The 14,724-nt window shown below is 33.4% G+C and overlaps 1 protein-coding gene across 1 annotated transcript in view; it reads right to left on the bottom strand.

Moving 5' to 3' along the window:
• Positions 1–1,886: 1,886 nt before the first annotated feature.
• The window catches only part of LOC117119536, a 21,666-nt gene continuing 8,828 nt past the window's right edge, over positions 1,887–14,724 (bottom strand). Inside the window, exons 3-6 of the mRNA XM_033264361.1 lie at positions 8,420–8,504; positions 7,970–8,149; positions 2,742–2,839; positions 1,887–2,646 (exon numbers count right to left, since the gene is read on the bottom strand). Of these exons, the coding sequence (XP_033120252.1) occupies positions 2,641–2,646; positions 2,742–2,839; positions 7,970–8,149; positions 8,420–8,504 (369 nt within the window). The 3' untranslated portion in view covers positions 1,887–2,640. The remainder of the gene's footprint in view (positions 2,647–2,741; positions 2,840–7,969; positions 8,150–8,419; positions 8,505–14,724) is intronic.

Raw genomic sequence — 14,724 nt, 5'->3', positions numbered from 1 at the left:
TAGCACCAGATTACAGAGAAAGCTGCTTAACCAAAGATGTCAATCTATGCAATACTCTAGCGACACAAGACTTCAACGTTTAACCACCATTGATGATCTATTATTAAGTGTACTAAATCGACTGTAAATTATTTAAACATATACATTATAATGTAATATATTTATATAATGAAGCTAAGATTTTTTCCAAATTTGAAAAAAAACTTAATTTAAGCAGAGGAGTGTGGAAGGGGGGGGGGGATGCTACAGGGAATAGCCCGCCCTCAGTGTTTATAATCCACCTGTTGTTTTTAAGCGTCGTTTTTAAATCCTCTGTCTGTTATTGTTTATCGTGTGAGCCACCGAGAGCTGTACATTGATAGAAGCATTCTCATAATTATGTTTACATTCTTCGCTATTACTGCTATGTGATTGAAGGACGTCGCTGTCCTCTTTATTAGTGCTATGTTAACTGCAATAAAAGTCAAATTCACCATCGGACCAAACTACAACTGAGAGACGTGTTTATTTCTGTTTGTTCGCCATTCCTTCCAATTATATATACACACACATATATACAGACATATATACACACACACACACACATATATATATATATATATATATATATATACATATACATATACACACATACACACACACATACATGTGAAGGAGCTATAACCGATGACATTGAAAACATACCTTACAAGTGGTGACATAGTTAATCTTCGTTTTTTTATGTTAAAAATGTGTGTAATGCTATATCTGTGAGTAAGCAAGGGATGTTTAGCAACAGCCCTAACATTGAGTAGGCCATTGCATAACTGAGTACGAGTATGTCACAGGATACCGCTGCTTATTTTTACAACACACAACGTGTGTCTATGAACTTGAAAAAATTCGTAACTAACGGTGGCTTTTGAGGAAAAGCTCAGATATGTCACCAGGTGGTATATAGAGGGAGCTCTCACTGTTTAAAGCTATTTTGACAACTGGCAACGTCATCGCTTGCGAGTATGTCATCTCTAAACAGGTGTGTCTTCACATGTGTGTCATCGGTTGGTATGGGTTCACAGAAGCACACACACACACACACACACACACACACACNCTTATACACATCTAGATGTGTATAAGAGACAGTATATATATATATATATATATATAGAAACGGTTCAGCAGGTGAGGTATCCGTTTGACTAATAAGACTATTAGTAGGTTACTGACACAATTATTGAAAAATAGTAGAAATATTTAATTTACCTTTGTGTGCCAGTGTATTCTACAATCGATACTGACTATTAATTATATTGATACACTGATGCTAAAACCGAAAAAATATATATTATTCTAAGTTATCAAACCTATATGTGAAAAGTTTTCTAATAATTTTTTTACTGCATGGAAAGTTAATATACTTTTTTTATATTATATTTAATTAAACAATATTGATTTGCTCAGCATAATAAATAATAGTGTAGTTTTATATAGCGCACATATCCATCTAATGTAAGATGCTCAGGGCGCTTGATGGACTAGGAACTGGATCAATTACTTTCTTCACCCCTAAGGGTCTCTTCGTGTCTGTGCTAGCCGGTTATCCGGTACTAGCAACTCTCGTTGTCCACCACAGGGGCTGTCTGTTCCAGTACACCGGGGTATTCACTTACTCGTCTCGAAGAATATACTAGGTTCTTGATAGTGCACACGAACCATTGTATACACTGGGCCTACGGTTTAGTCCTTATCCGAAAATACTTGTTCTACCACCAGAACCATAGGCGAGCGTGCCGTCCAAACCAGTGCCGATATTATGGCTATAGCTTGCGAAGCCCTTGCTAACCGCTCGGCAATTCGACTCAAAAGAAGATAAAGTAAACCAAACAGATCTTGTATAGCTTTTTTTTAATGTATAAATAATCGTTTGCAATGATATTCGGTTTGTTTTTCTATTTCAATTTTTGTCATTTTTTTTAAACTAGATATTGAAAGTCTTAAAATTAAATACCTACATGCTAAAAGAAAATCAGATTTAAATGTCGGAAAGTGATAAATCCGCCAAGCGTCTGTCATTATTTTAGGATATAATATAAGTTTCAATTTCCCACTGTGCATTTCATTGTATCTATTGCGTCAGTCTACCCAACTACATGAAATGATAAAATTCACTAACCAACCAATTTGAATTCAATAATCAATGAATTAATTATTTAGTCATTTTATTTAAAATTTTAACAACTCTGCCAAGGATATATTTTACTTAACAGCGAGTTATCAAATCGGCTCAGGGAGGGACCTGGCCACCACGGTTTGCGAATGAAACTCTTCTTAATGTAATAAAGCTTGTTGATATTTTAGAATAACACAGTTTTGGAAACAAAAAAATAAGAAATAGTAAAACCAAATATATGCAGTTATGTATATTGCTGTACATTTTATATCATGAAATGTACCCTAGATTGCAGATTGCCAAATTCAATTCTGTAGCAATGTATTTGTTGCTAAATGAAACAACTTCAGAGTTTTATAACTTCGCTAATCGAAGTAAATCTTCTTTGAACACAAAAGTAATTTATTAAAATTTTGATTCATCATCTTTATCGGGAGTTGACATAAACGTCCTCATTCTGCAGATTTAATTGCCTTCTACTTCATCAGCTAGCCCTATAAAGCAAAATAACATAATAAAAAAATACGTCTCATGATAGTTTATTTTAATGTAATTATGATTTTTTATGATCTAGAATAAATGTGCTTACTTCATTTGTTGAATTACAGTTACTTGGCAGAATGAAATATTCTGAAACATCAGTTAACACCTCGAAGTTGTAGACATCATAAACAAACAGTAAGTCAACTGAAATCAACATTACACTTTTTAGCAATAAATTTGGAAAATCTTATCATTTATATAATAATAATAATAATAATAATAATAATAATAATAATAATAATAATAATAATAATAATAAAAATAATAATAATAATAGTGGAATTGCGGTCGTCACCTATAGTTCGTAATTCCTTCCTTGTAACTTCGTTAATCTTTCACGAAAGTTTCATTCAAAGTAACAGTTGATTAGTTTGTTTTAAATATCTTGTCTAGGACGACGAAAAAATGTTAAAATGTTGGTGACTAGAGTGTGGCTGATATATATATATATATTGTAACGGAATTTGGTATTATATATTGAGTCACCAAAGTTATGGAGAATGGACCTAATCCAGATAGGCCTATGAAATGGATCAGCCCAAACTTTGTTTAACTAATTAGATTGGTCCTCCAATGCCCTGTTGTTTTGGGCAAGATAAGCAAATTAACTACTTAAGTTGAGTACAGTTGCGGAGAGGGCAAGATTGATGCTTGAACAATGAGACAGTTTCATTGACTTTCAGTAGTTGAGCAGGCTGATCCGTGTCATTTTTACCTCCTCCAGAGCAAGGGTAGTCCCAATAAAGAAGGTTTCTTTACCTAGACTTGAGCTTATTGGGACTCTTCTCACTGCGATATTAATGACATTTTTTTGCAGAGCATTGAAACTCCTGAGTGTGGTTTACAGATGTTGGACAAATTCAGCTGTCACACTTCGTTGGATCAAGGGTCAACCCTCTAGGCGGAAGACCTTCTTAGCTATCAGGGTGTCTGAAATTCAGCAATTGACAAGTACATTGTTTTGGTCACACTGTCCAGGGAAGGGAAATCCAGCAGATTTGCTAACACGATGGTGTTTGGCTGTTGAGCTGGTTTCTTTTGCAGAGTGGTTAGCTGGGCCATGTTGGTTGCTAAGCAATTAATTGATATTCTAGTAAATGCGATAATTCCTACAAAGGGGATGGAACAGTTTTTAGGACCCGAATTGAAATCAACAATGCCTGTAGCCACTGAGTGGTTCTCTCCTTGTAAGGTTTTGGTAGTAGAGAGATGGAGTAAATTTGGCTAATAACCTGTTGGCTCTTGCGGTTCATAAATAATTTGAAATATAGTAATGGAAGACGTTCAGGTGTTTTGTCACAGGAGGAATTAACACAGGCGAAAACCACCTTGATCAATCACATCGGAAGTTGTTTTAGGGCTTAGAGTTTAAAGTGTTAAAGAGTCATTCAGTCCCAAAATCATCGTCTTTCCACAAGTTAAATCCATTCATTGGAAACGATGGGCTTTTAAGAGTAGGTGGTCGTTTACATTATTCCAAACTCTCGTTTGGCGAGAAACATCCAATTATAATGTCCAAAGATCATTTAGCTACATTACTGGTTAGATGATATTGTCATATGTGCAGAGAGACGTGTACAGGTTGAAGAGAGTTTGGAAAATTATAGATATGCCTTGGATAAAAAGGGGAATGGAGGTAAGTAGGAGAAAGACTGAGTATATGTGATTAAATGAAGGAGATCAGAGAGAAATTGTGACCCTGCAAGGAAACCAGATTGAAAAAGTGGAGGAGTTTAAGTACTTGGGATCAACTGTTCAGACCAATGGCGGGTGTTACAAGGAGGTCAAGAAGCGAGTGCAGGCAGGCTGGAATGGGTGGAGGAGAGTAACTGGTGTAATCTGTTATTGAAGGGTGTCGGCGAAAATGAAGGGGAAAATCTATAAAACAGTGGTAAGACCAGCTATGGCGTATGGGTTGGAGACAGTGGCCCTAACCAAAAGACAGGAGGAGGAGGAGATAGAGGTTACAGAATTGAAGATGTTACGCTTCTCCCTTGGTGTAACAAGGAAGGATAAGCTCAGAAATGTATTCATTAGAGGATCTGCTCATGTAAGGCGATTTGGTGACAAGTTGAGAGAGGCAAGGCTGAAATAGTATGGCCATGTATGCAGAAGAGACATGGAGTACATTGGGAGGAGGATGTTGGAAATGAAGCTACCAGGTAGGAGAAAAAGAGGAAGACCTAAGAGGAGGTATATGGACGTGATAAGGGAGGACATGAAGGAACTAGGTGTAAATGAGGAGGATGTGATGAACAGGACGAAGTGGAGACGACTTGTTTCCCGTGGCGACCCCTGAAGGGAGAAGCCGAAAGAAGAAAAAGACTGGTTAGATCTTAACATGTTATGTTGAAACATAAGGGTGTAGAGACACTATTACTTCGATTCGGAATGAGTTTTGGATTGTTGGTCTCAGACGCATATTTAAGGCAGTAAAGAAATCTTGTATGCCATGTCAAAGGGTTGATGCGCAGGCTTGCAACCAAATTACGGCACCGCTGCCAGTTATGCGAGTTCAACGGGCTCCCCCATTTACAGTCAAAGGTTTAGACTATGCAGGTCCTCTATTTTGTGTGGACTTCCCATGGGTGAAGTTTTACATCCTCTATACATGTGCTGTAGTAAGAGCTATCCACTTGGAGCAACAGAATGTATGTCACAGGAGCATTAGACGGTTTGTGGCCAGACGTGGGTCACCCACCATACTGTACTCAGATAATGCAAAAAACATTTAATGGCACAGAGAAACAGTTGATTCAGTACTTGGGTACTAAAGCTCCAAAGTGGAGATGCTCCTCGTTCACTTTGGTGGGGAGGATGGTTGGGAGCGGCTTGTACGGTCAGTCAAATGTGCTTTGAAAAAGTCATTGGGATCAGATTGTCTCACAAGAAAAGAATTTGAAACTTGCCTACATGAGGTCGAGGCGTGCGTAAGTTCTAGACTATTGACATTTGTAGAGGATGAATTGGATAGTTACCCCATCCCATTTCTTAATTGGTTGGCCGCAGGTTTTTCTACTAGGGTCTCAGAGACTGAAGTGGCCACAACCCAAAAAAGATCTATGTGAAAGGGAAATGATACGTCAGAGTCGATTAGAAGCATTCTGGGACAAATGGAGAAAGGATTATTTTAGGAACCTTCCCCTATGGTTAACAAATTTAAATCCAAAGGTAGTGTAATTGTAGGATCTTTAGTCTTATAAAAGAGTTTATAGGTAAAGATGGCATTCCCAGAGCCTTTCAAATTAAGACAGCCAAAGGATTGTCACACGTTCAACTCAAATGTTACATGACTTAGAACTGGTTAACACTGTTCAGTGCAACCCCACTCCAGAGATTAGTAGTAATAAAGAAGGGGTTGTGACTCGCAGTGGTAGATTCAGTAAACCTAGTAAAGTGTTTGACTTGTAAAATTTAAAACGAATGATAATACAGTATTGTGTTCCTATAATTTAAACCATTGATACTGTAGGTTGGGTACACAATTCAAATTGTTTTTTGTTAAACTTCATTTATCATTCATTTTGCTTAGAAACTAATAATCTGGTTTGATTCTTTTTAACAAAAACAAAATGTTTACAGTAGATCATACAGTAATTGTTCCTATGAATATAGTAGAGATTAAACGTTGATTAAATGTGGCTTGATCGGTTTGGTATATACATGGATCGCAGAGTTTCTTTGCTTTAGTGTATAGGTTTGTCAAGCCAGCAGAAAGTATACAGCCTAAGATACTTAACCTAAGAAATGGTTACATGGTCATCAAGTTGTGTATGCGGATTTGCATTTAGTAAACATATCTGAAGTTGATAAGTTAATGGTTACAATATTTTTTATATACATATCTAGGAATATGCATTAGTTACCTGTTGCTCTCCCAAAATATTCTTAAAAGTTGAGTTATTTCAATAGGACATATGATTGTACGAGTTGATATATTGAATTGGTTTGCAGTTCAACGTTTATGTAATTCAACGATATATGTATTTGATGACTTGAACCAAGATTAGTAGACTTGGTATTGGATACTCCACTAGGTGGGAGAATGTTCACGATTCTTGTGATGCTGCGCTTATAGTTGGGATTGCGAGTTAATAACTCCGATCGGTGGTTCGTTGCTATGTAGTTTTATTTTTGGTATAGCACTTGAAATAAAGGTTATTGTTGTATAATACAACCGTTTTACTGTTTCATTTAGATAGTCTTTGTGGAAAGTCCGAAAAGGGTGATAGGGAGTAACCAGGTTACAGTCTTGTTGATCGCTGACTAAGGACTTTTAACTGTTACAGTTAAGAGTCCTTGCGTTGACGTTGTTTGTACTTAATTTGTTTAAACGTGAGTAATGTCCTTTGGTTTTTTGATATCAGCTTCGATGGTTTTTCTATCATATCATTTTATTACGGAGGTGTCCGGATAGCTCTTCTGTGCGAATCCGAATATCTAAATCAGAAGATCAAATTCGTCTCATGCGCAATGATTGCTTGTACGGAAAGTTTTTGGTATAGTGCGGGGAGTTTAGCTGCTAGGAAGAAGAACATATGTTTATCCATGGGTGTTAAAGAAGAGACCTGTTTTAAGTGCACAATTTTCCTTTGTCACGTTTATTTCCAAAAAGTCTACGATGCTTGTGGACTTGTTAAAAGTGAATTATGTACCCATCAAATGAATTTCGAGATAATTTTCTAGAAAACAAAATAATTATTGGTCAGAATCACCAAAAAAGTTCATGTAGGTGAGATTTAGATTGGATTTTGTGACAATTTTGCTTGTAATACACGCATTAACACCTTCTACATTAGGAGTACTAGTAATTAATGACGAAACATCAAGTGTAGTCAGAACAGTATTATCAAGTAATATATATATATATATATACTGTCTCTTATACACATCTATTTTATTTTATGATACATTTGTTTTTATTTTAAAAAAAGAGAGGATAACGAAGCTGGTAATGGCACATTGACCTACAAAGTTCAAATTCATTTCTAGATTGTCCGTGAAAATCATTAACCAGTAGAGCAGGAGCTGGGTGAAATATTTAATGTCAACAGAATAACGAAGAATTAAACTGTTATCAACTGACAATCAACTTAATGAAGAAATTTCAATTTAAATACAAAATGTGAATAAAGGAGAAAATATACAACTCACATCGCATTCTAAACATTGCATTATAAGAAACGTTTAAGTTAAGCGTGGTTTACATAAATTGCTAAAATTTTGCTGTAAGGCAGCAAAAACCTGTAGCGAATTTATGGAAAATAGGCTTACCGTTTTTTGTATCAGTCCATGTGCCAACGACTAATTCTCTGGATGGTATACACCCGTCCACGTTATAGTCGATTGGCCCCTTTCCATTCTCTAAATCAGATGGTTTTTCATATTCATACTGCCACCTATTTACTAGCACATCACCAGGGTTATTAAATTGGCCGAGATATTTAGCATTATCTATTGAAAAAAATTGTTACAACTCTGATGCATGATAAATAATGAATTCAAAACTTAAATGCCTTATCGGGTGGTTTATAATTAATAAGTTTACTAGATTTTTAACAGCCGTTTATTTCTTATATATTCTGAACATCGAAGACAGTGTAAATTATCAGATAAATTGAGTCTCATTTCCTTAATAAACAAGGCTCTTTTCGTGTTTCATAGCTTTAACATTTCCCGATGATGGCGCTGAACAAATGCAAAGTGTCGCTGATTGAGTCTTACCTTTAATACACCTGCTTGGCTTCGATTCTTCCGTAATATCTATCTTGAGACACTCTTCATCAGGAAAAATAGCCCACATGATGTTCTAGAAAATGTAGTCAACATTATAATATAAAATGTTTTTTTAGAAACAATATTATCTTCGAAATAGAAAAAGCTAAAAAGTTGTTTTATGCCAATAGGATCAAATGTCTTAAGCAAACAGAACCAGGAAGGTGGCATAGGGAAATATGTAATTTTACAAACATGGGTAAAATCCAACTTATCTATTTCAATTCCAGGCATTGATCTCAATAGCCATGGTTTGATTACCAATGAGATAAACAAACATCCATCCAGTTTCTCACTAACACAAGATCCAATAACGCTTGATCAACTACCTGCATATTTACCATGTTTAATGCCACCTCCCTGGTTCTAACCTTGGGAAAATTTTGAAGATCTGAAGAGGGTGTCACATTCCAAGGCAGGGAGACTCGACAAAATTCCGAACAAGGTTCTAAAGGAATGCGCATATGAATTCAGTGCTCCTATCACAGAAATAATTAGTGCATCTCTAAACCAGGGTGTTGTCCCAAGCCAGTGGAAGGCTGCAAATGTTGTCGCTCTACCAAAACAGACACCCCCTTTAATAGACAAACTTCGACCAATTTCACTCACATCCTCCACTGCAGAAATTGCTGAGAAGAGAGTCTCTAAATTTGTAATTGATTGTATGCAAACTTACCTCGATATCAGGCAATATGACAATCTTCTACACACTGCCTTGTAGATTTTTACCATCACTTGGCATACAATTCTGAGAAGTCCGCCAATATCATTACATTGGTATTGACGGATTTCTCATAGGCGTTTGACGTCCTGGACCATACCTTTGTATTTTCAAATTTACTTGCCATAGGTGTTCAACCTACTATTTTAAAATGGGTTATTAGTTTTATCTCAAAAAGTCAGCAAACGAGTAAAATATAACAAATCTTACTCGGACTGGATTCTTCGACATGGCGGTGTCCCACAAGGGACGATTTTGGCACCAATTATATTCCTATGTGCGATCAATGGGGCGATGGCAGACAGTGAGGGATCAAATGTTCATGTCTGGAAGTATGTGGATGACCTGATTCTTGGTGAAAGTAGGTATTTACATGAGCCTAGTAACATCAAAAATGCTGTGGACTCTCTAATTAAGTGGCCAGCAGAAAACAAGCTGAAGCTCAACCCTACCAAGTGTCAGGTCATGCAAATTTATTTTGACCGAAAGGCACTTCCAGAGATGAACATTTGCATATCTAATTACATCCTCCCCACTATCGATTGAGTAAAACTCCTAGGTGTCATTCTTGACATGGATTTGAAATGGGAAATTAACACCAATTCTATTTATAGTAAGGCCAATAGAAAACAATTCATGATTAGGAAACTGAAGCTGGTTTAGATCACTATGAGTTGACTTGTATCTATAAATCTTATATCCGCCCATTGTCGGAGTATGGCGCGCCTTTGTGGAACTCTGGCCTCAGAGCACAGTGAGCTCACTTAGAGGAAGTTCATGCTTTCCAATCACAAGCTCCGAAACATCTATTGCTCTATTAAGAAAGCCTAAAAAATATGATAAATTTAGATGTAAAACCAACCGATATAAACACAGTCCTCTACCATACCTTATACAGTTTCTCGAATAGGTATAGTTCCGCTGCATTACTCCAATGTAACAATATTTTTAAATCCGTATATATATATATTTTTTTAATGACCTATTTTGTATACAAATTATAGTAATTAGCAATAAACATTTTAATATTTAAAGACAATATCTATGATTAATAATAGTAATAATAAAAATAATAGCAAAAATATTAATAATATCATAATGATAACAATAATTCTGCAATGACCTATGTTTGATGTTTCATAATCTTGTTTAATTTGGTTGTTTGTGTGTGATGTTTGATTCTGTGGTGTAAATTTGTATTTGTCCTGTAATTTTAAGACTATTTTTCATACTTTGACGATTATTTGTACATTTTATCGCAATTGAGCTTTGTGCTGTGATGATATTTTGATTTTAATTTTTTGAAATTAAGATACCTTGATATATATACTGACTTGATTCAGAAGAACGCATTATAAGGCAAAATTATAGTGTCTAAAATATTGAGCAAGATGAACCATTCGAGATGTGTTGGGTTAAACATCCAGTAAAGGTTCTAGGAATTTACATAGGGTACGACATTAAGTCTTGTACAGGTAAGAATTGGGACGGTAAGTTGATAGAACTTCAACAAATATTAAAATCATGGAGTGCGAGAAACCTTTCTTTTCATGGAAAAGTTACCGTGTTAAAATCTCTTGCTTTGTCAAAATTAATATATGCAGCAAACATTATAGATGTACCAAAATATGTAATATATAGAGTAGATAGCTTAATATATGCGTTTATTTGGAATAGCAAAAGAGAGAAAATAAAACGGAAAACGTTAATTGGTGATGAAAAGAAGGGTGGCATTAAAATGCCAGATTTTGGTTTACACGTGAATGCATTAAATGTACTATGGGCAAAACGCATTTTATATAATGCTGATGCCAAGTGGAAATGTATTCCAAATTTTTTTATTCAAAAAATAGGTCTTGAAAAGGTTATTTTTAATATGACGTTTCTAAACAATATTATTGCTGAGTATGATATGCCAATATTTTATAAAAAATTATTGCAAGCTTGTACTAAATATAACAAAATAAATCAAAGGGGTATTCAAACATATGAGGAAATTATGATTACACAGTTGTGGGGTAATCACTTAATCCAACTAAATAACAAGTCATTGTTATACAAACACTGGATTAACTGTGATATAGTGTTCATTAAGGATCTTGTAAATAAGAATACATTTATACGTTCCGAGGAATTATTATTAAAATTACGACGCAAATTAAATTGGCTAAATTAATATGTTTGCATAATTAAAGCAATACCAGATCAATGGAAATATATAATTAAAAACAGACATTTTTAACTCTGAATGTAACATAAATAACGATAAAAATTTCGAACATATTAAAACTAAAAATGTATATGCATGTTTAGTAGACAACGTTTTTGTAACACCAACAATACAAAAAAAAATGGGAAGATTGTTTTATTGATGAAAATATTGATTGGAAATCATGTTGGTTATATAAAATATGTAAAATGAAGGACAAAAAATTAGCCCAGTTCAATTACAAGCTCTTACACAGGCCGGGATTTTGCCTACTAACAAAAGATTACATATATGGAAACTAAAAGATATTGACAAATGTTATAAATGTAAAGAAAATGTTGAAGATGAAAACCATATGCTTTTCAATTGTACATTTATCAAACCTTTTTGGATGAAAATTAAATATATATTAAGAGGTATTGGGCAAGAAGATATATCTTTTAAGCAACTGGTTCTTGGAACAGAAAATGTAATTGTAGATTATATTTACACTGCAGCTTTTACTATTTACAAAGAAAAAATTCTGTGTGAATTAAAAAAATCAAGATTTACTGATCTATGGAGTGCCTTTAAACAAAAAATCATGTTCAGAATTAAAGTTGACTTATATATCGACAAAGTAAAGGGTAAAAGGAAATGGAAAAGAATACATAATTTCCTGATTGATAGTTAAGAATTTTTTTAAACATATCTACATTGAAAAGGAAAAAAAAGCCATAAATAGAAGTAAATACTACAATATTGTAGTTGTATTACGAATTGTAAATTATAACAAAATTTGGAAAGTACATACAGGTGACACTTTTGAAAGGCCTAAGTCAAAGATGATTTGGATATTGTACAAAAATATATATAAAAAAAAGATGTGGAAAAAAAAAACGATGCATAATGGATTTTAATTTTAAAATAAAATAAAGAAAAAATTAAATACAATATATATTTTATGTATGTATGTGTATTTATGTGTATATATATATATATAAGTATATATATACTTAACAAAAGAAGATGTCATACTGACTGTGAATTATCAAAAATATATTTCACAAATCGAATATATTTTGGAACTAATTATTATACAATTTAATGAATTTCCACCTCTATTTTTTCCCTTTTCTTTTTGTTTCAAACTTTAGGGGAAAAAATATTTTGTCAGAAAGAAGGCTTTAATTTTGACAAAAGTATTATACATGTATTATTAGTTTATTTGAAATATAATATAGATTAAAGATGGAAAAATGAATGAAAACAATAAAAAAAAGAGTGACAATAAAGGTGGGTGACTCCCACGAAAGACAAAAAAAAAAAAAAAAAATTGAGCAAAACGCATTTCTTGTTAGCCTTTATTTATGGTAATGCATTTTGTTCGATTTCTGTGTGTAAAACTACACAACAAGAAATTTTACTTAAGTGTTTTGTGGTGTTTTTCTTTTCTACGAAAATGTCAAAATAGACATAATGCACTTTTTTAAATTGATACGAATGCCAATGAAGCATAAACAATCTGATTTTAAGCATTATACCCAATTTTGCCAGTAAAATGCATCACTTTAGATCCAATGAAAAATAAGAAATAAAAGTGATTTTTAGAGAAATTAGAGTCCCAATAACGTAAAAAAAAAACAAATTAAAGAATATTTTAATGTTTTTTTTATATATAATTATATAAAACATTATTGCATTAACATTCATAAAAGGTTTACAAATTGTGTCTTACCTGATTTAAATATGTAATTTCTTTAAAATATTAAAGTATGGTACACTTTAAAATGTAAAATTTAATAATATCAGTAACCTCTACATAGCTTGTTTTCTGAGATGGATAGATTGCTAACTTTTCAATGCTTGGAGAATATAAAGCACTTTTCCAAATTGTTTTGCCTTGGTGGATGGATATAATGCTTATCTCTCATACTAATTTTATATTTCTAAACATTTTTGAGGCCTATAATGATAAAATCACATAGTAGATTATATACATAGGATGCCCCTAAGTAACATATCTAAAAAATATCAATAATAGATATAATACGTTTTTCCAAATCATGGCAGTATAGTAAATAGGTGAATAACCGTTTTAACTTTCATTTATAACGATTCGTACGTCAAAATGCAAGTTTTCTATATTGTATCAAAAGTTAATTATGCGAACTAAAACAATACACCCCATTTAACACTAATAGAGAAAAAGATGGCTTAAAAAATCCATCTATTCTTAAGCCTACTTCAAAAGCGACTGGCATAAACATTTTCTTACGGATTGAATTATGCATTATGTTGAGAATCGGCCCACTATACCTATCCAGTTATATAGAATCAGTACTATGTTTGCTTATGTAATTTTGCATAATTTCTATGGTGCAAGTAAAATCCCTTTAATAACTATTTCTTTTATACATATTTGTAGAAGTACTTATGTTCGTATATGTGTTGTTGTATTAAAAACACCAACATATACAATAAGTAGGAAAATTTGGCTTACTCCATATTGGCTCATCTGTCATTAAAACTTCCTCTACCATTTCCAACCTTGGCGTCACATTTGGTGACAAGATTTCCATGCAAAATTACATTGGTAAACTCATAAAATCTGTTAACTTTCATCTACGTAATATAGCACTTATCAGAAAATACTTATCAAAACGAACTACGGCTCTGATTATTCACGCTTTCATTTTCTCCCAACTTGACTATTGCAACTCTCTTTTATTTAGCATTCCTAAAATCCAAATTAACAGGCTTCAACGACTAAAAAAAAACTCTGCTGAAAGCATACTAACATTTACAGCTAACAGACGCATTCATATAACCCCCATTTTACGTGAACTTCATTGGTTGAAAATTGTTCCCAGAATTCAATATAAAATCCTTTTACTGACTTCTAAGTTACTGACTCTCAATCAACCCGCATACATTAATCAACTTCTTCCCAAATATGTGCCTGGTCGTTCCCTACGTTCATCTGATCTCAATTTAATTTCTGTCCCTCGCACCAACACTAAGACCTTCGGACACAGATCATTTTCATTTGCTGCAGCCACACTCTGGAACGCACTACCACTTCACATTAAAAAATCAACATCAATTGCTTTATTTAATAAATCACTCAAAACGCACTTATTCCAACAATAACATGAAGCGCCACTGATAATTACTTCGGTTTTTTAAATGGCGCTATAAAAGTTCTTACCTTATTATTATTATTATTATTATTATTATTATTATTAATTATGTTTTATTGTATATATGCAAGCATGTATACTATATATATATATATATATATATATATATATATATATATATATATATCATATCGATATAATC

The sequence above is a fragment of the Anneissia japonica genome, unplaced genomic scaffold (genome assembly GCF_011630105.1).
Source record: "Anneissia japonica isolate Jap-2015-1 unplaced genomic scaffold, ASM1163010v1 scaffold287892_len502923_cov169, whole genome shotgun sequence".
Taxonomy (NCBI): domain Eukaryota; kingdom Metazoa; phylum Echinodermata; class Crinoidea; order Comatulida; family Comatulidae; genus Anneissia; species Anneissia japonica.
Note: the sequence above shows the minus strand (reverse complement) of the source record. Positions and strands in the feature narration are given on the sequence as shown.